The sequence below is a fragment of the Pogona vitticeps genome, chromosome 4, assembly GCF_051106095.1.
Source record: "Pogona vitticeps strain Pit_001003342236 chromosome 4, PviZW2.1, whole genome shotgun sequence".
Taxonomy (NCBI): domain Eukaryota; kingdom Metazoa; phylum Chordata; class Lepidosauria; order Squamata; family Agamidae; genus Pogona; species Pogona vitticeps.
The window spans coordinates 60,615,600-60,638,160 of NC_135786.1; the positions used below are offsets into that span (position 1 = coordinate 60,615,600).

At 38.9% G+C, this 22,561-nt stretch overlaps 1 protein-coding gene across 10 annotated transcripts in view; it reads left to right on the forward strand.

The window, feature by feature from the left end:
* Positions 1-22,561, forward strand: part of ST3GAL3 (ST3 beta-galactoside alpha-2,3-sialyltransferase 3) — a 243,994-nt gene that overhangs the window by 126,784 nt on the left and 94,649 nt on the right. For all 10 annotated transcript variants that reach the window (XM_020783380.3, XM_072997515.2, XM_078392808.1 and 7 more), the window contains 3 exons: positions 13,331-13,394; positions 18,256-18,351; positions 21,797-21,983. In XM_020783380.3, the coding sequence (XP_020639039.2) occupies positions 13,331-13,394; positions 18,256-18,351; positions 21,797-21,983 (347 nt within the window). The remainder of the gene's footprint in view (positions 1-13,330; positions 13,395-18,255; positions 18,352-21,796; positions 21,984-22,561) is intronic.

Sequence of the window (22,561 nt, forward strand, 5' to 3'; positions counted from 1 at the left end):
GGCTCACTGACTGCAAAAGGGTGGTACTACTCCCATCTACTGGCTCTGAGGATGTCTAGAAAAAATGATACATGTCTTAATACTATGTTGTTTTAAATTTCTGAGGTAGCTGGTCAGTTCTTGCATCAAGCATAATCAAAATGGAGATTAAGCATAGAATTGTTGAACACCTCTGGGAGTCTTTGTTTAATTTTAAGGCTGCTGTCCCCGCCACACTCTTATGCAAATCTAGAGTTTTATGTTGGGTTTTCTTCAGTTAAAAACGGATACTACCATTATGTAAATAGGAGCTGAAGCAGTGGGAGCAAAACAGCTGAATGGATTGTTTAATAACCTCCAGGGACAAAACTTTGTGCCAGAATTCAGTCTAAAACAGTTTATATGTGTGGGAGGGAAGAATTATTGCTCTTAGTAAACCTGTGTGCCTAATGGCTGTGCTGACAGTCTAGGGGCGTGAGAGAGGCAACCAGCATCCCTCTTGCATCACATATCATGGGGAATTCTCGCATCAGCCATTCCTGCTTATCCCAGGAGATACATTGGAGATGAATAATAGTGACTCGATGATGGGATCACTACTTCATTATGGTGTTTGGTCAAAACTTGACTGATGCTACTGCAAGAACGAAGTGATGGTGGCTGCCAGAACCACACTAGACTGTGGGACTGAGTACTTCTTGAGAAAAAAGATGTGCCATTGTGGCATCAGAGGTCAACTCTGATCCTTCATAAAGACCCCCTAACCATTTCTGCAGCTCATTGCACACCACTCGATTGGTGCAAATATTAGGAGCACCAGCTTGTTCTCAGCTGTTTGCTTAGAATTGTGTTAATTTGCTTTGTTTCACTCACTTGTTGCAATCTACTGGTTACAGAAGTTTCAAATTGTTATGTGAGATAGTTTCAGCCCATTTAGTGTATAAATAGATTACAGGGCTTATTACCTGTATTATGAATGCTCACTTTAGTTGAGTTTTTAAAGTTTTAAATGTTTTTAATAATTCAGTACATTTTAATTACTACTATGGTTTACTTGTTTTTAATGTAGAACTTACTGTGTTTTTAATTCTACTTTTTTAACACTGTGAGCTACCTTGAGTCCCCTTATTGTGGTAAGTGTGGCCTATAAATAGAACAAATAAATAAATAAAGAATAAATTATCTAAGAAAACAAAATATCTCAAATATTTGGTGTGAGGTTAGTTCCATGAAAGACTATGCCTCATATTTATGGGCTGTGTGTTCTAGTTACTAATGACTGATTTGCACACAGCAACCTATTGGTAACTAACTGTATACCTGGAATTTCTGGGTTCTAAACAGTAGCAAGTAAGAACAATTTCTGTACAGCAGAAATAAAAATGCTGTTTTCTTCGAGTCTGGTATTAATTAATGGAGCAAGCCCATACAGAGAAAGTAATAAATGTTTGTGATAATAGAAAAGGTTTGATAAAGACATTTAGGCTCGATGTGGTACAATTTAATTGTTCTGGAAAATAAGGTTTTCAAAAATTACAGCATACTGGAAGGATACTTACCTGCCAGATCACAAATGCAGATAAGCAACAGAAGTCAAGAGTAAATATTCTTAATCTGTGGAGTATTTTTCTTTTCAGTCAAAGCATGAATGAAAATTGATTCCTTTGCTTATGTTGGAGGCTTCCTTTGTTGTGAATACATGTTCTGGCCAAAGCTTCATTCACAGACATTTGAGAGGAACCTGGACAAGTCTCAACTGAAAGGTTTTGTTACTAACTATGGATTAAGTGAAAAGAAGTTAACCTGCTTTTGTGTCAGAAGACAATCTGTGCTGCCATGTTCTACTGCCAGTTGCACGGGGTCTGTTGTATCTCTTCCTCAGGATATTTCCATGATAGTTTTGCTTTAATTGCATTTTAATAGAGTAGCGTTATTAATAATTTTTCATGCAGCTTAGTTACAGAAGTGAATTCACAGTGTTCTGTCTGTCCTCAGTTGGAGCAGTGCACATGGTCTGAGGTCCAACCATTTGTTGCTATTGTGCTGTGGTTGTATTTTGGTGCATTTGGAAAGGATGCATACTTGCTCACAAGTAACATTTCCCTTTTTATAGTGCCCTTTGAATTAATCTGTGGAGTTGTGCATAGCGTGCTGGAGTGTTCTGGGACTTCTTCTGGGGTGATCTTTGGCACAAACTTTTTGGAGGAAAAAAAACCACTTCATAGCTATTGCTCATGAGATTTCTCATGGGAAGGATTGTCCTAGAAAATCTTGTGTGGATGGCCAATTTCAACTCCAGATTTTTTTTTCTTTTGCATATGTGCTTCTGCAGAAATAATAACAGGAGCATTCCTGTAGAGGCAAATGTTACGTCAGAGAAGGCCTCAGTCATTGTTGTCTATTTATTTTTAATGCAATCTACAGGATGAAGAGCTGTGCATGCGCAGTTGGAAGTATTGACGTCTGAATCATACTGAACTACACACATCCAAGCAGTTTCACATGGAGCCTGTGCTATTCGTTTCCCTAGACATTCCTTTAAGGGCATAGCACCCCTTTTCACATCTGGCATACTGACATAAATAATACTTTATCTTTGCTGATGAAATACAGATGCATACTGAGATCAAAATTCCAATTTGCATTGAACCAAACTATTTGTCTTTACACCTCCTTTTTGGCTTCCTGCCCAGATTAGCCAAAATTCTCTGAGCAAGAGCTTTTGCTAATTTCACTCCCTCTCCAACTGCTGGTGTTCTTGAACACGTTTTCCCCCACCCTGCTATAATCTGGAAAGTGTGCTACATAGTGAGGTACTCCAGCCCTGTTTTCCCAAAAATGGATTTTTTCCTGTCTGTATTAAGTTAAAGAGCACATATTTATCTTATCATGCACAGCTACACTGTTTACATTAGTGTGAGGCATGAGACAAAATAAATCAATAAGATAGGCTTAATAATGATAATGATAATGATAATGATAATAATAATAATAATAATAATAATAATAATAATAATAATAATAATAATAATAATAATAATAATAATAATAATAATAATAATAATAATAATAATAATAATAATAATAATAATAATAATAATAATATGATGTTGTTGTTGTTGTTGTTGTTGTTGTTCATATTACACTCTATACTATATGCTTTGTTGTGGGAGATATAGGCAAAAGATATTTTGGACTAAAAGATAAGTTTTTAGGCTGGATTCAGAACATTTTGGAATTTATCCCCACATTTTAATCTAGATTGTCTAGGTATGGCATTCCTCAGTTGTAATACAGCAAGGTAATAGCATTATACCACATTTGTTGTATACAACAATGCTGTATACTCTCCACTAGCTTTGAGATGATTTCATTCCTCTATTTTCTTCTTCTTTATGACTGATTTCAGTCAGTTCTGTTTTGTGTGCTTGAGGTGTTATAGAAATACCTATAAGCACTCATTTTTCTGTATTATGATAAATATATATTTGAGTGTGGCCTAAAAACTGCATACTGTCTAGATGTGTTGGAAGTACGGTTCCCATCATCCCGAATCACAGTGGCTAATAGCAATCGAGGGAGTTGTGGTCTAAAAGCCTCTGGAAATCCCTTCGTTAGGGAAGACTGAACTAAGTTATATATTACAAAAACCTGGTTATTGTTATGTATTCCACTCTGTTCTGACTGAAAGACTTGAAAACGTGAACATCAGAATTAAATTGCATGCTTGCTATAAACATGTGCATTTGGATCTTGATTTTGAAATGTGTACACTTTGGAAAGAAAGGAAGAAAAATTAAATATCAGAAAATTATGACCACACAGTGACCACACAAAGTGGCAGCCTTCCTGTATCTCTGAAGTTGAAGAGTGAAGAACCTCTCCACAGCATGTAAACATTTATTCCAGGACTTCCAGTTCTGCTGTTCTAATAGCGATGAGAAATGAAGGTTTTCCCTTCATTCCCTGTTGCCCTGCTCTCAGTCCTTGGTGCTTTGGACACTACATTTGGCATCTGAATTTAATTTTTCAGGTGTTTTGACTATTTCTAAAATGCTGGAGAACATTTACAATGTGTGTAGAAAAGGCTCTTCCGGTATTTGTAGATAAATGCATACATGCTAATATTAGCAAGCTGTGCATCTATAAATTGGCTCTGCAACAAGACGATGGGGGCTTACATGATCACCTGGTCAGACATCTTTTTTTGATATATGCTTCCTTTTCCACATCACCTCCTTCCCATCCATAAACAAAAGGATTCTGTAGTTCTGCCTGTTATTCAAAATATTTGCATCCCACCTTATATTGTACATGTGAGGCAAAGAGAGCTTCATGTATAGCCCCCTCATCAGATGAATGGTTTATTTGGCTTGTTGAATATACGAAATGGCCCTGGCTCACCCACTGACCTGCCAGCATTTGCTGCTGCTTCCCTCCCTGTCAATGATCTTCCAGTCTGGGCAGGAGCCTGGACTTCCCCTTCTCCACCACCTCCAATAGCTGGCCACTCAGACGAGGCAATGGAGCAGGGATTCCTGCAGCACTGACATTGAGACAATTTATTATGATGGGGCACGAAGTATTTTGTGTCCATCTCTATTTTGAAATCAGTATTCAAAGAAAGTTTAAACTGTGTGATAAAAACTCCAGATCTACTGACTGGAACCTCCTGAGAGAATACAGAGCACTCTAATATTTTCACACAAATGGAAAAATGAATGAAAGTCTGCTAGCCAACTTTGTTTTAAACTGTGATGAACCTGAAAGAATGCATTCTGGATGTGGCCTTAGTTGGAGCCTATGTATCTTCAAAGGCCTGTTTTCCATCAAAAATTCTTTAAAATCCTTTTGAAGGTTTCTCTCTCTTTCTTTTTCATTTTAATTTAATTAAATTATTTAATTATTGAATACCCAAGACCCTAGAAATAGCTTGCATGTTCCTGGCAAAAATCCTAGGAGGTTGAGGATCAAGAATATAACCCCCAGGGAATCAGAAATATATTTTTGTATAATTAGATCTAGATATTTTACATCAAATGTTGATGTTCTTCCACATGTGTTATAATTTATTTGCATAATTGTTCACGGCCCTATTTTAGTGATACCATGCTAAACCAGGAACTGAAAAAGTATATGCTCTCTAAGTAGGTGCAACACAGAGTAGTTGTATCATATACTGGTATTGTGCTTCTGAATATGAAAACTGCATACAGTTGTTAGTTCTGTTCTTGGTCACCTTTGAAGTACAGATGAGAAAATAAAACCAAACTGAAACCATTACTCCATGTAAAGTACATGGTCAGGTATGAGCTGGAAGAACATCTGCTTAGAAATATTATAACATTCAGGCAAAGGCACTCATAGCATTGAGCAGCTGTTCTGGAGTACTTGTGAATCATCCTGAAGTGACTACGGCCATCGCCACAGTGCTGTGCTTTCCTTAGTCCTGCAAGTAATTGCCTGCTCACTTTCCCAGCTCCGAAGACCAGAAACCTACTGTGGGGTTTAGCAAAAGAACATGATAGACATGGCAGGCACTCCTCAGGCCTCAGTAAGTGTCTTTGCAAGTGCCAGAATTCCCAGTAAGGGATACACACATTTTTATTAGAATTCTTGGAAGGGCTCAATCCTTTGAAGATCTGCAAGTTGAAAATCTCCATATAGTTGTGTCATTAGTTGCTTAAGTCTGGCCTTATATTGAACTGGGGCCTGGTATTGTTGATTGAAGCTAGTTGTGAAACATAGCAAAATGTAGTCATGTGAAAAAGAAAGTACACTCACTAAATTATTTGATTTTATGTATCAGGACATAATATAAATAATCTGGCCCTTAGCAGGTGTGAAAAATGGGTAAATACAACCTCAGATGAACAATTACACATGACATATTACACTGTGTCATTATTTATTCTACAAAAATAAAGTGAACATAGAGAAGTCATGTGTGAAAACCTAAGTACACCTTATGATTCAATAGCTTGTAGAACCACCTTTAGCAGCAGTAATTGGAAAGCTCTTGCAACGTCCTGCCACAGAATTTCAATTGGCTTGAGGTCTGGACTTCTTGATTCTCTTCTTTTTCAGCCATTGATTCTCTTCTTTTTCAGCACCTTGATTCTCTTCTTTTTCAGCCATTCTATTGTAGATTTTCTGTTTGGATCATTGTCCTGTTGCATGACCCAATTTCAGCCAAGCTTTAACTGTCTGACAGATGACCTCACATTTTGACTCTAGAATACTTTGGTATACAGAGGAATTCATGGTCAACTCAATGACTGCAAGGTGCCCAGGTCCTGTAGCTGCAAAACAAGCCCAAATCATCACCCCTCCACCACCGTGCTTGACAGTTGATGTGAGGTGTTTATGCTGATATGCTGTGTTTGGTTTTCACCAAACATGGCATTGTACCTTGTGGCCAGACTTCTCCACTTTGGTCTCATCTGTCCAAAGGGTATTGTTTCAGAAGTCTTGTGCTTTGTCCAGATGCAACTTTGTAAACCTAAGCCATGCTGCCATGTTCTTTTGAGAGAGAAGAGGCTTTTCTCCTAGCAACCCTTCCAAACAAACCATACTTGTTCAGTCTCTTTCTAATTGTACTGTCATGAACTTTAACATTTCACATGTTAACTGGGACCTACAGAATCTTAACTCTTTGATTTTTTGCAATTTCTCTGAGCATTGCATGGTCTGACCTTGGGGTGAATTTTCTCGGACATCCATTCCTGGGAAGATTAACAACTGTCATTAATGTTTTCCACTTGTGAATAATCTTCCTCACTGTAGAATGATAGGCTCCAAATTGTTTGTAAATGGACTTATAACCCTTTCCAGATTGCTGGTCAGCAACAATTGCATCTGTATGATAATTGCTGATGTGTTTCCTCTTTGGCATTGTGTTAGCACACATCTGAATGCTCCAGACCAGCAAATTGCTAAAACTTTGGTTTTGATAGAGGTGCTGCCACTTGCTATGTTTATTCAAGCACACGTTTGGTTAGCAGTACTTGGTTGCTATTTAGCCTCTTTATTCCTATGGAAGCAGTAAGAGTGTACTTAGTTTTTCACACATGACTTCTTCATTTTGGCTTTATTTTTTAAAAAATAAATGCAATATGCCATGTGTTGTTGTTCATCTGAGGTTGTATTTACCTAATTTTCAGACCTACTGGGGACCAGTTGATTTTTATTATGTCCTGATACGTAAAACCATCAAACTCAAAGAGGATGTACTTTTTCCCCCCACATGACTGTATATAAAGCAGTAAATGCTGTGTTAAATATGTTATCCATTTATGCCATTAAATAATTGTTTGCAGCTTATGACATTCAAGAATCTGCATTCCCTTTCTTTCTTTCTTTCTTTCTTTCTTTCTTTCTTTCTTTCTTTCTTTCTTTCTTTCTTTCTTTCTTTCTTTCTTTCTTTCATTCATTCATTCATTCATTCATTCATTCATTCATTCATTCATTCATTCATTCATTCATTCATTTATTTATTTATATGCAAGGTCTCTGGGTGGCTTACAACAATTAAAATATACTAAAAAGATGAAACAATTAAAATACAATTACAATATATAGTCTAAACCCACACTAATTTATTTGTTTTGAACTCAGCCATTTTACAACTTGCATAAAGAGAAACAACTATCGACATATTTTTCTGACATAGTACAAACCCTGACATTGCACCTATGTGCAAAGCTGTGAGCTCAGAAGTGACTGAACAAGGCCAAGAGCAGACTGAGATTACCCATATCTACAGTATAAGCAAGATTCTGAAGCCCTATTCAGTTACAGTGGTGCCTCGACTTACGAACGTCCCAACATACAACCATTTCGAGTTGTGACCAGCTCTGGCCACAAAATTTTGCTTCGACTTGCGGCCGGAGCTTCGAGTTATGACCAGAAAAAGGCAGGGAATTCAAATTTGCTAACTGTTGGTAGGTGAAGAGGCTGCTTCTTTGTAGCTCTTTCGCCCCGACGGTTAGAGTGAGTGCGTCGGATGAGGCTTCAGACTGCCTGAAGCTACTTTCTGCTCCTGAGTAAATACATTTACTTTGTTTTGCAGAGTGGGTTTGGGTTTTGGGGGGGTTATGGTTCTGTGCTGTGATGTTTTTTGTGTTTTGGTGTGGGTTTTCCCCATCCCCATCGCGTTCTGATGGGGCTGGCTGTGGTTTTTGTGGGGGTTTTTTTGGTAATTTTTTCCCCAACCCCAATGTGTTCCTATGGGCCTTGTAGTGTTCTTTTGTGTGTTTTGGTATGTTTGTTTTTCGGCTCCAGCACGTTCTTATGGGGCTTGCAGTGTTTTATTTTAATTTTATTTTATTTTTCTTCTGGAACGGATTAATCGCATTCCAATGCATTCCTATGGGAAATGATGCTTTGACTTATCACCATTTCGAGTTATGCCCATCTTCTGGAACGGATTGTGGTCGTAAGTTGAGGCCTGTACTTCTTAGGTGGTTCTCAGCAATATGTTTAGAAGAAAGCAACTGACTCCTACCACCTTAATTGCTTTCTGCATGTGAGGAGCAACAGGTCTGAAGAGAAGTTCAAACTATATGCATCAGCAAGAACCCTAGAAAAGCCTGGTTCTTCCTTATGTGGAGAGCTGATATAGCAAGCAGGAATCTCCTCTTCATGTAAAAGAAAAAGTGGCAATGAAGAGTGCAGGAGAAATTGTTTCTCTGCAAGCATTTTGGCTAAAGTCAGGTAAATGAGGACTATATAAATTGAAGGCTATCTCAAGCAAGATCAGATAGTCAGGACTTGAGACAGCTCTCCGTGTAAATATCTGGGAACAAAAGAAGTTGTTCTGACAAGCTCAAGAACTCGCATCCCTTCCTTTGTAGTTACTTTATTATGGGAATAAATAATGCTTGTACTTCCAGTGTTACTTTTATGTTTTTCTGGACAGATTTTATGGCACATAAAAATAGTAGAAGTAACCTTGCAGTCAAGTCTTGGTTAAATGGATTGTGCATTACTTTGCTGTTACAGGTGCGATCACTTTTCCTGCTACCTAATAATGGTACTATACCTTGTGTTACATTTCTTAAGTATGTTCCAAAAAACCTCCACATGAGATCAATGTTTTTAGGTGCAAAGTAGTTGCAGGTATTCATAGTAAGGGCAAATGTGTGTTCTGCCATTTTAGCCCAAATATGTTTCTCAGATAGACTCAAAAGGAAAATATAAAGCTGAGACCCTGTTTATCCAACTGCAATGTCAAGGAAGGTGGGTGCTAAAAGCAATACACACAAAAAAAGGCTAAGAACTCCTCTGCAGAGGTAGTCTAGCACCTAGGTTCTTAACCTTTGTTACTTGGATGTTTTTGAACTGCAACTCCCAGAAACCCCAGCCAGTACAATTGGTGGTGAAGGCTTCTGGGAGTTGCAGTCCAAAACTCCTGAGTAACCCAAGGTTAAGAACCAGTGGTCTAGCAGACTCAATTGGGTTTGGGTAAGTTGGTTTCAAATGTACCTGCATGTAGACCTACCCTGCTTGAAGGCTAGAGTAAGGTCTTGTGAATAACCAGATTACCTAGGAATGACTCAAACTGAATAACATCTGTTAGGAGCTAGAGCCAAACTGATACCTAAAGTGGTGCCTGCCAAGTGCGTTGGAGTACAACTCCTGCCATCCCCACCCAGCAGGGAAGATACAAGAAAAGTACATTTTATTTGGAGAAGGCCATACTGCTTTATTGGCTAACAACAAGGCCAGTGGAGGTGATGACATTCCTGGCTTGTGTTCCAGGTGGATTGCGTTTAGTCAAAACTCTCCACTATGACCTGTCTGTCTTGGGTGTCCCTGCACGGCATAGCCCACAGCTTCTCTGAATTACTCAAGCTCCTTCGCCAGGACAAGGCAGCAATCCATGAAGGAGATTTATGAGTTAGTGGTGCTACATGTAGTATTCCAGTAATAAGGGCTAGACAAAGTTTACTAACTTATACAAACTTGATATAGGAGAGTGCCTATAATTCATTGGTAGGGTACATGTTTTGCATGCCTGAAGTTCCTGATTCAATACTCATGGATCAAGACAAAGCAAAACAAAATAGCCTGAGAAATTGGAGAGTGCTGTCATTCATAGTAAACAGATCAAGATGTGGCTTCACACACACACACACACACACACACACACACACAGAAAGACACACACACACACACACACACACACACACACACACACACACACACACACAGAGTACTTTGTATGCTTATAATCCAAGCACTGGATTCATTTTGGTCACTCATGGCTACAATTAAGAAAGGAAGACTGAAAATTTGAGCTTGTTAGTAAGTTAGAACTTTTTGATGAGAAATATTTCCTTTGTAAGCTATGTCATAGTGATGTTAAGGATGAAAGCAGAATTATACAAGTTAATGGAAAATAATGTGATTACAAGACAGTGCCATTCATTAAATGACTGACATTTGGAAAAGAAGTAACCACCGAGCAGTGCTGGAGAATACAGTCTGGATGTACGTACCCTGTGGTTCTTTTGAATCTGCCCCCATTATGTTATAATCCAGCCTGTGGCTTCCCCTACTTGCCATCTCCCCTGGGAATTACACTTAGAAAATATCCTGTTTACGCAAACTGGTTCTAAACCATTATTGTTGGCAATAATGGAAAGGGGGTGGTGATGGAAAAGGAAAGGTTAAATCTCCTTTTCCCATGTGTTGTCATCTGCTGAAAATCATCCCATGTAGCATTTAGGCTTTGAAAGAAGAGCCTACTCACACAAATGGAATCTTTTTCCTAAGCCTAATGCTCCATGAAGGGAATATAAACATAAGCCAGAAGTCTGGAGAGAAGAGAAAAGAGAAAGGCAACAGAGAGAAAAATATGGGAAAAAAGATAAGGGGAGGAGGGGAAAGGAAATGAGGAAGTGGCAGGAGAAATAAGGGTTGGGGGGGAGATATTGGCTATGATCAATGGCTTTGCTCAGATTTGGATTTGGCTCTGCCCTCCGTTAACTTCACACCCTGACTCCCCAATCCTGGTAATAAAGCTTCTGAGAGATTCTCCCTGAATTAATTAATAAATCAGTGAGAAGATAGGATTGTAATAAAAAGACAGGGTAAAAGTACTGATTTATTAGTAGTAGGCATCCTTCAGTCTTGAGAGGCTATGGTAACGTGCTCTGTATGGAGGTCTTGGAACAGCGTCTAGTGTGGCTGAGAAGGCCAATTCGAGAGTGACAATCTCTTCCACATTGAAGACAAATACAATCTGTCCCCTGTCCAGCTCCCTGGTTTTGCTTGTTTCGGGACTGCCTCTTTGCCTCGGCCTCCTGTACAAGTGTCTCTTCAAATTGGGAGAGGCCATGATGCACCGCCTGCCTCCAGGTTGAACGCTCAGACGTCAAGGTTTCCCATCTGTTGAGGTCCATTCCTAAGGCCTTCCGATCCCACTTGCAGATGTCCTTGTATTGCAGCTGTGGTCTCCCTCTGGGGCGGTTTCCCTGCACTAATTCTCCATATAAGAGATCTTTTGGAATCCGACCATCAGCCATTCTCACGATGTGCCTAAGCCAATGTAGACGGCGCTGTTTCAGTAATGTATACATGCTAAAAATTCCAGCTCATTCTAGGACTACTCTATGTGGAACTTTGTCCTGCCAGGAGATACCAAAAATGCATCAGAGACAACACATATGGAAGGTGTTCAGCTTCTTCTCCTGCCGTGCACAAAGAGTCCAGGATTCACTGCAGTACAGGAGTGTGCTCAGGACACAGGCTCTACACACCTGGATTTTGGTGTATGCCGTCAGCTTCTTATTAAGCCATACTCTCTTTGTGAGTCTAGAGGACATGGTAGCTGCTTTGCCAATGCGTTTATCCAGCTCGACATCTAGGGAGAGAGTGTCAGAGATTGTTGAGCCAAGGTACACAAATTCATGAACAACCTCCAATTCCTGCGTGGAGATAGTAATAGAGGGAGGTGAGTCCACGCCCTGGCCCATGACTTGTGCTTTCTTCAGCCTGATTGTTAATCCAAAGTCTTGGCAGGCCTTGCTAAAATGATTCATGTGTTGTTGGAGGTCTTCAGCAGAGTGGGCAACAATGGCTGCATCATCAGCGAAGAGGAAGTCCCACATGCATTTCAGTTGGACTTTAGTCTTTGCTCTCAATCTAGAAAAATTAAAGAGCTTTCCATCTGATCTAGTCCAGTGATAGACACCTTCTGTTGCACTTCCAAAGGCCTGCTTCAGCATTACAGCAGAGAAGATCCCAAACAGGGTTGGCGCGAGGACACAGTCTTGTTTTACACCGCTTGGGATGTCAAAGGGATCTGATGTTGAGTCATCAAAAACTACAGTGCCCTTCATATCCTTATGAAAGGACCTGATGATGTTAAGGAGTTGAGGTGGACATCCAATCTTGGGAAGTATTTTAAAAGGCCATCCCTGCTAACCAAGTCAAAAGCCTTTGTGAGATCTATGAAGGCCACAAAGAGTGGCTGTTGTTGCTCTCTGCATTTCTCCTGCAACTGTCTGAGGGAAAATACCATGTTGGTGGTGGATCTATTAGCTCGAAATCCACACTGTGATTCTGGATAGACTCTGTCTGCAAGCACCTGGAGTCTCTTCAGCACAACACGGGCAAGCAGCTTCCCTACAATGCTGAGAAGAGAGATATCATGGTAGTTATTGCAGTCGCCCCTGTCACCTTTGTTGTTGTCATTCCAGTGTCATGAAGGTGTAATGGTAGTATTTGTATTGTGGTTTGGTTTACAAATTGGTATTCATGTACATTTTTTGTATGATTCCTCTGGGAATCCAGATATGTTCCCTCCAATGGGGGCAACTTCCTGGCAATCAGAGCATGTAACTTTTGCTTCTTGGCATCATGGTTTGCTGAAAAATGGCATGGAACTATGTTACTCGGTTGTCCACATACATACACACATTCATTATATTGAATGGGACAAATAAGAATGCCAATGACAAAAGGCAATTTGTGTGTTAGAACAATTTTAGTTCCAGTTGGTTTTTTTTTTGTCTGTTAAAAATTCTATATATGTCAGGTGGCTGAAGTTGGGGACATTATTGACTACTCTTAGGTGCTATTGTCATAGAATGCCTACATTGTAGATGTAAGTCTGCTTCTGTTCTGCAATAAAAGATTACTCTAGGGGACTAAAATAGGTTTAAGGGCTAATGCTGGCAACCTGTTTTTGATTTCTAGTAGTTTCTATGTGACTTAAACTTACTCATGGAAATGTATAAGTCATCTACCTTGGTCCTTCACATCTTGTGTATCACTCTTATTACCACAGCAGATATTTGAAATGGACTGACCTTTCTAAATATATTATTTTCTCTCTCTACAGATAATTTGATCAAAGCCATCCTGTCAGCAACCAAAGATTACCGCCTTACTCCAGCCCTTGATAGGTGAGTAGAAACTTCTTGGAGGCTGAAGGAGCCCACAGCAGTTGCTAGCCATGATTAAAAGTCTTGTTTGTGGACTCTTAATTGGTTTTGAATAAAATACAGAGCTGGAAATAATGCTCTTTTGCCATTTTATAGCATAAATAAAATAGAGATGGCATGGTTTTTTTATCACTCCAGAATTTTTATTTTCTGCTAATATTGCAGTCTGCCTGCATTTCAAAATAAATGAAAAACTATCTTTCAATGAATGCATTAACTTGTCAGAGTTTCCCTTAAAGTGTAACAGTAAGGCAACAGGATTCTACAATGTTTTAGTCAGACAAAATATAAGGTTTGGCTTGTTTTCACTAACAGGTTCTCCATTAAACCCAGTTTTTGTAGCTGAGTGGCAATGCAGTTGGATGACAGGACTAATGAATGGAAACGTCACCAGGCTCTTGTAGAGTTGTGTGGCCGTCCATGGCTGTGGTGCAGTTACCTTGGATATATCTGTGTGCATGTTTGTGTACATTGGCTGTTCCTTTTTGTTCTAGTTTTGTATAGCACATTTCACTTTTGTGATTGTGAGCAATCAGAAAACTGGTGGCACATAGTAGAACTGAGCAAATTCTTGCTATCTAATGCTATCTTATCTGGCTGAATAGCTCAGTCAATGGGCTACCTGGCTGCAGAGTCAGAGGTTAGGTATTCAGTTCCCCACTGTGCCTCCTGTAGGAATAGGCAGTCTACGTAGCCTTGGGCAACCTACCCAGTCCCAGAACACCTCAAAAAGAGAGAGAGAGGGGTGGGGGAACAGTAAAACTCTTCTGAGTACTTTATACCTTGGAATCCCTAGGTCCCGTAAGTCAGAATCGGCTTGATGACGTGTTATTAGCATCTGCTCTCCTCCTTTTCCTCCTATTGTTCTAATGAGGTCTGTATTTCTTTCTAATGTCATGCCATATTGTACTAAATTTTCTTTTATTTAGTTAATGCTTGTAGCTCTGTGGTGCCCAACTGAAGGTCCATATTTGGAATTGAGGGCAAGAAGAGAATAACTCACTCTCATAATAACATACACAGATATGTGTACTACAGCTAGGACATGTTTGACATAGATTAAAGAGAAAGCACTAGGAGAGGCTCCAGAAAGTATACATGAAAGTGGGAAATTATGGGAACAGTGATGAGAGACTATAGACAACAATAATGAGTTTTACAAAATAGAATAACTTTAACCCAGTGCTGGAACCTGGCAATTTCAAACAAATGCTTCTTCAAGTTTTTCACGATTGTGTATCATAGTCAGTGTATTATCACACAGCTTTTTGTTGGCTCATCTTAGAACAGAAAGAACAAATATCCTTTTCCCTACCACAAAGCATGTGAGTTAATCCAAGTTTGTACATTATTGTACATACTAGAAGCGTCATGGAAACAAAGTGAGAAGATACAATTCCCTGTTGAAACAGGGAGCATTTTCCTTTTTGAATCAAAAATCCTTTCAGCATCTCATCTACCTAGAAGTATTTCCAAGAATTTGTCTTCTGTTTTGATAAGTTTGTATAGCTGTGGCCAGATGTACAGGCAGTCTACAGTTGTATGATACTTTTCACTCTACATCCCTTTGAAGCAAACTACAAAGGTTTTTTACCAACCTAGCATGTAAAAATGCGAGTAGATAAATAGGTACCACCTCAGTGGGAAGGTAACAGCATTCCATGTCTAGTCATGCTGACCACATGACCACAGAAACTGTCTTCGGACAAACGCTGGCTCTATGGCTTCGAAATGGGGATGAGCGCCGCCCCCTAGAGTCAGACATGACTTAACTAAATGTCAAGGGAAGCTTTTACCTTTAACTTACAAAGGTTTCTACTTTTTATTTGTGATATCCCAAGACGTTGCTACTCTTCCCTTTCCATATGCTGGAATCAATGAAGTAACAAAGGATCAGATGGTATTTGGGAGCTCATTTTCAAAGAGTTATGCAAATTCTTCCCACAATATTTTTTTAAGAAATGTTATAAAGCAGCGAACAGGAACAATAGAATTAAGGGAATGACTTCGGTAGTTTTTACTTAACTAGGCATGTTCTTCAGTCTCCAATCTGTTAATTTACTGATGACTTTCAAACAAAGCTCTGAAGTCTGTACTCCTGGTGCCCTGAGAAAATTCTGTGAAAAATCAACTTGCTGATTGATTGATTGATTGATTGATTGATTGCATTTATATGCCGCCCATCTAGACATGGTCTACTCTGGGCGGCTCACAACATACAAATAGCAAACAATTTAAAATAGACACAATTTACATAGATAAAAACAGAAAAATATATAATCAAAGAACTTACAATTTTTAACAATCAATTTAAAGCAAAGCAAAGAGTCCCAAGATGGCATGAGTTAAAAGGAAAGAAATAAGAAATAAGCTTCACTTAATTGACTGGAGGGAAGGCCTGCTTGAATAGCCAAGTTTTCAGTTGGCTTTTGAAGACGCCCAGCGAGGGTGCCAGCCGAATTTCAGTAGGGAGGGTGTTCCTACTGAGTCTCTCATTTTTCTTAACCTTAGTGAGGTGCATGGGTGTCTAGTTAAGGGCAGTTCCTGGGGGGGGGGGAGGCTTCACCAAGATGACCCAGTGGATCCCATTACAGTGTTGCCTCGCATTAAGACCTTAATTCGTTCCAGCGAAATCGCTGTAGAATGAAAACGTCGTAAAGCGAAAATAAAAAAGCCATTGAAACGCATTAAAACCTGGTTAATGCATTCCAAACTGCTAAGAATTCACTGTCCACTGAAGATCCTCCATAGGGGCGGCCATTCTTGGGTGCCTGTGCAGCGAAAAATGGCTCCTAAACACAGCAGGGAGCCATTTTGAGCACCCGGTGGCCATTTTGGAACCCCGACAATCAGCTGTTTTGATCGTCGGGAAGCGAAAATTGGTTCCCGAAACAGGGAACCGATCATCACACAGCAAAATTCCTTCATTCAAAACGTCATTTTGGATCGCAAAAACCTTGTCGTAATGCAGATTCATCATTAAACGGAGCGCCCGTCTTGCAAGGCACCACTGTACATCGAACAGCAAATACCCATCCCTGTAAACACAGTAATGATCCAATCAAATCTGCAACAAGAAAAAAATAACAAAAATGACTCAAAATAACCCCAGAAGATCAGAGACAACACCATTGTGTGAACAAGTTCTAAGTATAATTGTCAGTTCCAAATAGAATGTATGTTGTATGTTGTCAAGATGCACTCAACTTACAGTGACCCTGCTACAGTTTTTAAGATATGTGAGTTATTTAAGGATTGGCTTTACCATTGCTGCCACTACCCTGTTGAGTTTCCATGGTGAAGTGGAGGTTTGAATCCAGGTCTCCTGAGTCCTCGTTCATCACTCGATGCACTACACCATACTGGTTCCTTTCAGCTAGAGCAGATCCATTTAATTAGTGGGAACTTGCTGAGCAGTTGGAACTATTAATTGGATTTAGTCCAAAGTTGTTGTTTTTTACTTCTTCAGAACTACCAGGAAACTCTGATATCCTCTTGCTGATGATAAAAATTGGGAAACTCTTTTTCTCAGTCCAAAAGTGCCTTACATTGTCACTCGGTCCAAAAGTGACTTACAGTACATTCAGACACTATAGAACAGAACTTGTTTTTCATTTATATCTCACCTAGGCTCTGTTGTGATTAAGATAATGGATATTCTCTCCCCCCACCTAATTATCACAACCACCAGGTGAAGTTAAGCTGAGAGAGAATATAATCATCATCACCATCTTAGAACTGCAGAGCTGGAAGGGACCCTAACTGTCCCAAGGTTACTTGCTGAGTTTCAAGGCTGTATATCAATCTGATCTTCTCTCTCCCTTGTTCTAATGTAATCTAACACTCTTAATCACTATATTATACCAGGCCTGATTACATCTTTCAGGCAGCAGAACATAGATGGCCCATGGGCCAAGTTAAGAAGACATCTCACCCCATAAGAAATCCTAAATAGAGGACAAGAGGAAATGGTCTTGAATGCCAGGAGAGAGATCTAGACCTTAAGGCCAAGATAACTAGGAAAAGAAGAGAAAAAGTGCTCCAATCCTTCACCTCACTAAAAATTTGAAGACCTTTTAAAGCAGCAGCCTTTTTGGCTCCTCACCATTTCTTTGAGCTTAATAGCTGGCTAATTCTGTAAGGATATGCTGAATGCTTGTCTTACGTAGCCCTTATATTCTGTGCTTTGTGGGTAGTTGGGGTGTCTGTATTGGGAGAGGGTCCTTGGGTTTCTTACAAAGACCATGCAGCTCATCTTTGTACTATATTACACTAGGTTAGCCTCCTGATCGTTCTTAATCTTACACTTGCTGATCCTTTCAACTATCATCTTCCCCATAGGGATTGTCAAAAATATTTATCTTTAGTATGGAATTGATTCCTGTCCCTGCATGCTTGGGAAGGTTGCCATTTAATCATACCCTGCTGTGTGCTTGATTAAGTAGCATTTGATTAAGCAGTTAGTAATCTCCTGAGCAAAAGGAGAATGAACTGCACTCCGTTTCACTGTCTAATAGGAAAGTGGCAACTTTTCCTAGCAGCTGTATTTTCATTAGGAAAAGAAACATTTTGTTAGCGATTTAAATGCAAGGTCTTCACTTTGAGCCAATGAGCTCAAGATGTAGTGAGAACACTTCCTCCCTTGGTTGCTTGCGTTGCTGTGCTCTCTGTACTATAAAGTGTCAGTCTGTTATTGTGAATTAATACATTGCAGCCTCCTGTTTGGGCTTCCAGTGTCTGGATCAGATCTTGACCAGAAGCAGCTCCGTGCTTACAGATCTTGTTTTTTAACCAACTGCTTTTCTATCTGTTTCCTTTCCAGTCTCAGTTGCCGGCGGTGTGTGATTGTGGGAAATGGTGGCATTCTAGCAAACAAGTCACTGGGAATGAAAATAGATGACTATGACATTGTTATCAGGTGAGTTTTCTGGTCAGAAGAGAGGATTAGGTATTTTATGGTTCTTTTCCTATATAGGATATCAGTGTCTACAGTGAGTTGTTAGCATCCATGGATTGTATTATTTGAAGCACTGGCAGAAGAAATTATTAATAGTGGGTTTTTTTCCAGTTGTAAATTTTTTCCCTCTTCAGTATTAAGAATGCCTGTTTTCTTGTGATCTACAAACCTATGCTGAGTACTATACAGTATTTATACATTATCATACATTATTATTGTCCTGTCATATTGATTAAAATTGAATCATACTAATTCTGGGCTTGCCCATTTGATATTAAAGGACAACTCTGTCTCCCCGTGAATGGAACTGTTAGAGAACAAATTGGGTGCTATGGATTCTCACATCAGTATCTAATGCCTATGAGTTACGACCAAGCCAAAAGTCTGATCAAACAAAGGATCTTAAGACATAGAAAGGCGGCACAATCTGAATAGAGTTAAAGCACATATAAGGGATATCATCAATATCAATAGAAACACATCAATGCCTTATGTAAGCAAACTTGAAAATTCTGAAAGTAGAAGGGTGTTTATGTTAATCCATATGGACATTTATTTATTTATTTATTTATTTATTTATTTATTTATTTATTTATTTATTTATTTATTTATTTATTTATTTATTTATTTACAAGATTGATTTTAACCACGCCGTTACCAGTGGTCTCAGAGCAGCATACAACAATATTAAACCTTTAAAAACATTAAAACCATTAAAAATAGACAATATTATAATAATATCCTATATTAAAAACAATCATTAAAACATTAATATTAATAATTCCTACTGCTCATAGGGCCAGCTAAAGAATACTATTTAATTAAAATGCTGGCTGAACAGAAAGGTCTTTGCCTGGTGCTGAAAAGCCAAAAGTGCTGGAGCCTTCTGCCGTCTTGGAGGGCAGATATACCGTATTTTTCGCTCCATAAGACGCACCTTTCCATAAGACGCACCAATTTTTTAGGAGAAGAAAACAGGAAAGTATAATCTGTTTTCTTAGCTCCATAAGACGCACAGACTTTCCACACCCCTGTTTTGTGGGAAAAAAGTGAGTCTTATGGTGCAAAAAATACAGTAAGAAAATTCCATATTTGAATTGGATGTTTGTATGTGGTGAAGGAAGTATAGAGACCTTGGAGCATGTACTCTTGGAAAAGCTACATCAGTCCAATTATTTTGGACAGAGATAGAGGTGACAGGAAGGGCTGTTACCAGATCTTGCTAGAAGATAGAAATGAGGCTACAACTTACAATGTGGCCAAATTTGGCTGGCTAGCCATCAAGCTAAGACAAGTTTGGATTAATCAAATGGATAAAAATCCCATTGAGTAGTATATGGTGACTAAGGCCATTTAGGCTAGCAAAGGACCCTCAGGTCACTAAAGGATGAGAATATAAAAATAGAGTTGTTCTCTATTTTATAAGAATCTTTTATTTATACTGTATATTTTAAATTCTAGCCATTTTGGAACTTGTTATATAAGGTTATGAAGATGCTGTTTTGTTGACTTGTCATTGGTTTTGTGTATTGACTCATTGTCTCAATGGCCTTTGGTTAAAATTTGAATAAAAATTTGAATTTGCTACTATATTTATTACATTATCAAATTGGTCTGTTTGCCTGAAGTTTACAATGAACACCAGCTGAAACCATACCGGCTAGATTGTGTTCAACATCTCTGGTTGGCCAGGTGCTTATTAATCCTCAGGAGCTGCTGCTGAAAACTGTGCAATCCTTAATGGAAGGGGGGGGGGAAGTATCTCATAACCTTTGTCCTCTTGTTTTGCTTTGGCCACAAAGAAGAATTATAAGTGAAGCCATCTTGCAGTTTATGTATCTTATTTGTTCCCTATGTAACCCTCACTGTGTATTAGGGATAGCTTATGAGGCAATAGGAGAAATAGGTTTGAAGGCTTTGTTAAGGCATTTACTGGAAAACAAACTTTTTCAGATGAATTTAAAAATAGGATTGTGGGCAAGAAGTCTAGAAATAACAGTCTTCTGTGGGAAAAAAACTGTATGTACAGTCTCTGATGTGCCGTTTTACACCTTATGTGACCTTGATTTTAATATTTTCATATCTGAAGTTACTTTTGCTTGATGGGAGAAACTGTAAGAACGGGCATCTTCACTGACTTTTGAGAAAATGGCAGTTAGAAACTTTCAGACATGTGGATATGTTAATGAAGGGTTGATGAATGACAAACTGGAATGAGCTCATGTGTTTGGTAAGCCACCTAAAGAGAGGGTTTCCTACACTCCATCTTGAATAGCAGCTGACTGGACATTGCAATTTCTTCTTAGTCTCAGACAAGGAAAGTTGATAAAAAATATAAGGAAAGTCTTCGGTGAAATACATTTTAATAAAGATGTAAAGCCATCTCTGCATTGAGATGTGTTTGACTTTGCAGTTGGCTGAAGTATAAGAGTAGTTAATTAGGCTGGATAAGATGTTGGGGCTATAGCAGTGTCTATGGAGTGTCAGCAGCAGAAGTAAAATAATTCATTGAAATTCTGCACTGGCCTAGTAGAGGTGCATTTATCCTTGATCCTTTGATTTGGAGTAGCTGTGTGTAATCTCCTCTTTAAAGACAGCAGTTTCAATATATAATCATTTCATATTTGTACTGTATCTTCTTTTACTCCCAAGTTACGATGATTATTAAAGGTCTTTGAAATAGGTCCCTATTGATGAGAGCAGTTTCTCTCTTTTAGTGACTCATGCACTCTGTAACTTTATTGCTAGTTCCTTAGGAACACTCGGGGGGGGGGGGGGGAATCCAGCGCATGACTTTCATTTTAAAATATGCTGTAATTTGGAATATGTAACATATATGTTTGAAGCTTCAAATGTGTTGTATATTGCACCAAGTCTGTTAAATATAATTTACCAATAGTGACACTTGAGAGGAACTATAGGCTATCCTAACTGTGTGCCATCAAGTCAATTCCAATTTATGGCAACCCTTCCCAGGGTTTTCTAGGTAAAGAATACTCAGAAGTGGTTTACTATTTTCTTCTTCTGGGGGCATTTTGGGACTTTCTAGCTTGACCAAGACCACATAGGTTGGCTCTTTTCCCAGAACACACCATAAGGAATTTAACTCCTGACTACTTACTATGAAGCAAGATACCCCAATTCACTAAACTATCCAGTCAGCTATACTGGTGCGTGTGCCCACACACATATTACCTTCGAGCATTAGATCACTCACACTATGTTCTAATGGGCAGTGCAGTCAGTTCTAACTCTGTCTAAACACAAGCTTTTATGAGCTCTTAGCATGTGACAATAGTGCCTTTACTGCAGCTTAATCTGAAGTGTTTCTGTTCTTTATTTCTGCCTTGGTTCCAGGCAAAACTCTAGTATAAATAAAACTCAGAGATCTTTGGTCTTTCTGCAGGCTGAACTCTGCTCCAGTGAAAGGCTTTGAAAAGGATGTAGGAGGCAAGACAACAATGAGGATAACATACCCAGAAGGAGCCATCCAGAAACCAGAGCAGTATGAAAAGGACTCCCTGTTTGTGCTGGCAGGGTTCAAGTGGCAGGATTTCAAGTGGCTGAAGTACATTGTATACAAGGAAAAAGTGGTAAGATATGTTACTTTTCTACAGAGGAACTAATGATATTTCATTAGTAACATTAGTAGGTATAGATTCCTACTAAGTCCAGTTGTTCAGATATGTAGAAATGTGGGGTGTGGGACCATGTAACACATAACTGAGAGCAATAGAGCAGGCTGCATGCTAGGAAGTGTTTACAGATAGGAAGAATATTGATAAATTAGTCCAATGGCCATGGCTAGCAAATTCAAGCAAGTTAGAAAGAGATATTTTTGACTAATTTGTCAAGAAGAACTTCAAAAACTAGTAGAATATAGACCCATATTCAAACATATTCCACTGAAGGTTTTAATTAGTATTTGTAGTTAATTAGGTTGTTTTTCCAGCTACACAGTTGTGCTTCTTCAGGTTACTTCTGGATTTCCTCGCATGTTTTGTTAGAGTATTGTTAGTTGCTTGAGACATACATTGTATTGTATACACATGGAACACATTTTGCTGTAGGCTGACATATAAATTAAGAAATGTAAGAGGGAGCCATGCTCTTAGTTTAAAAGTGTCTTGATCTATTTTATTGGAAAAAGAGCCTGTAGAAAGATATTCCA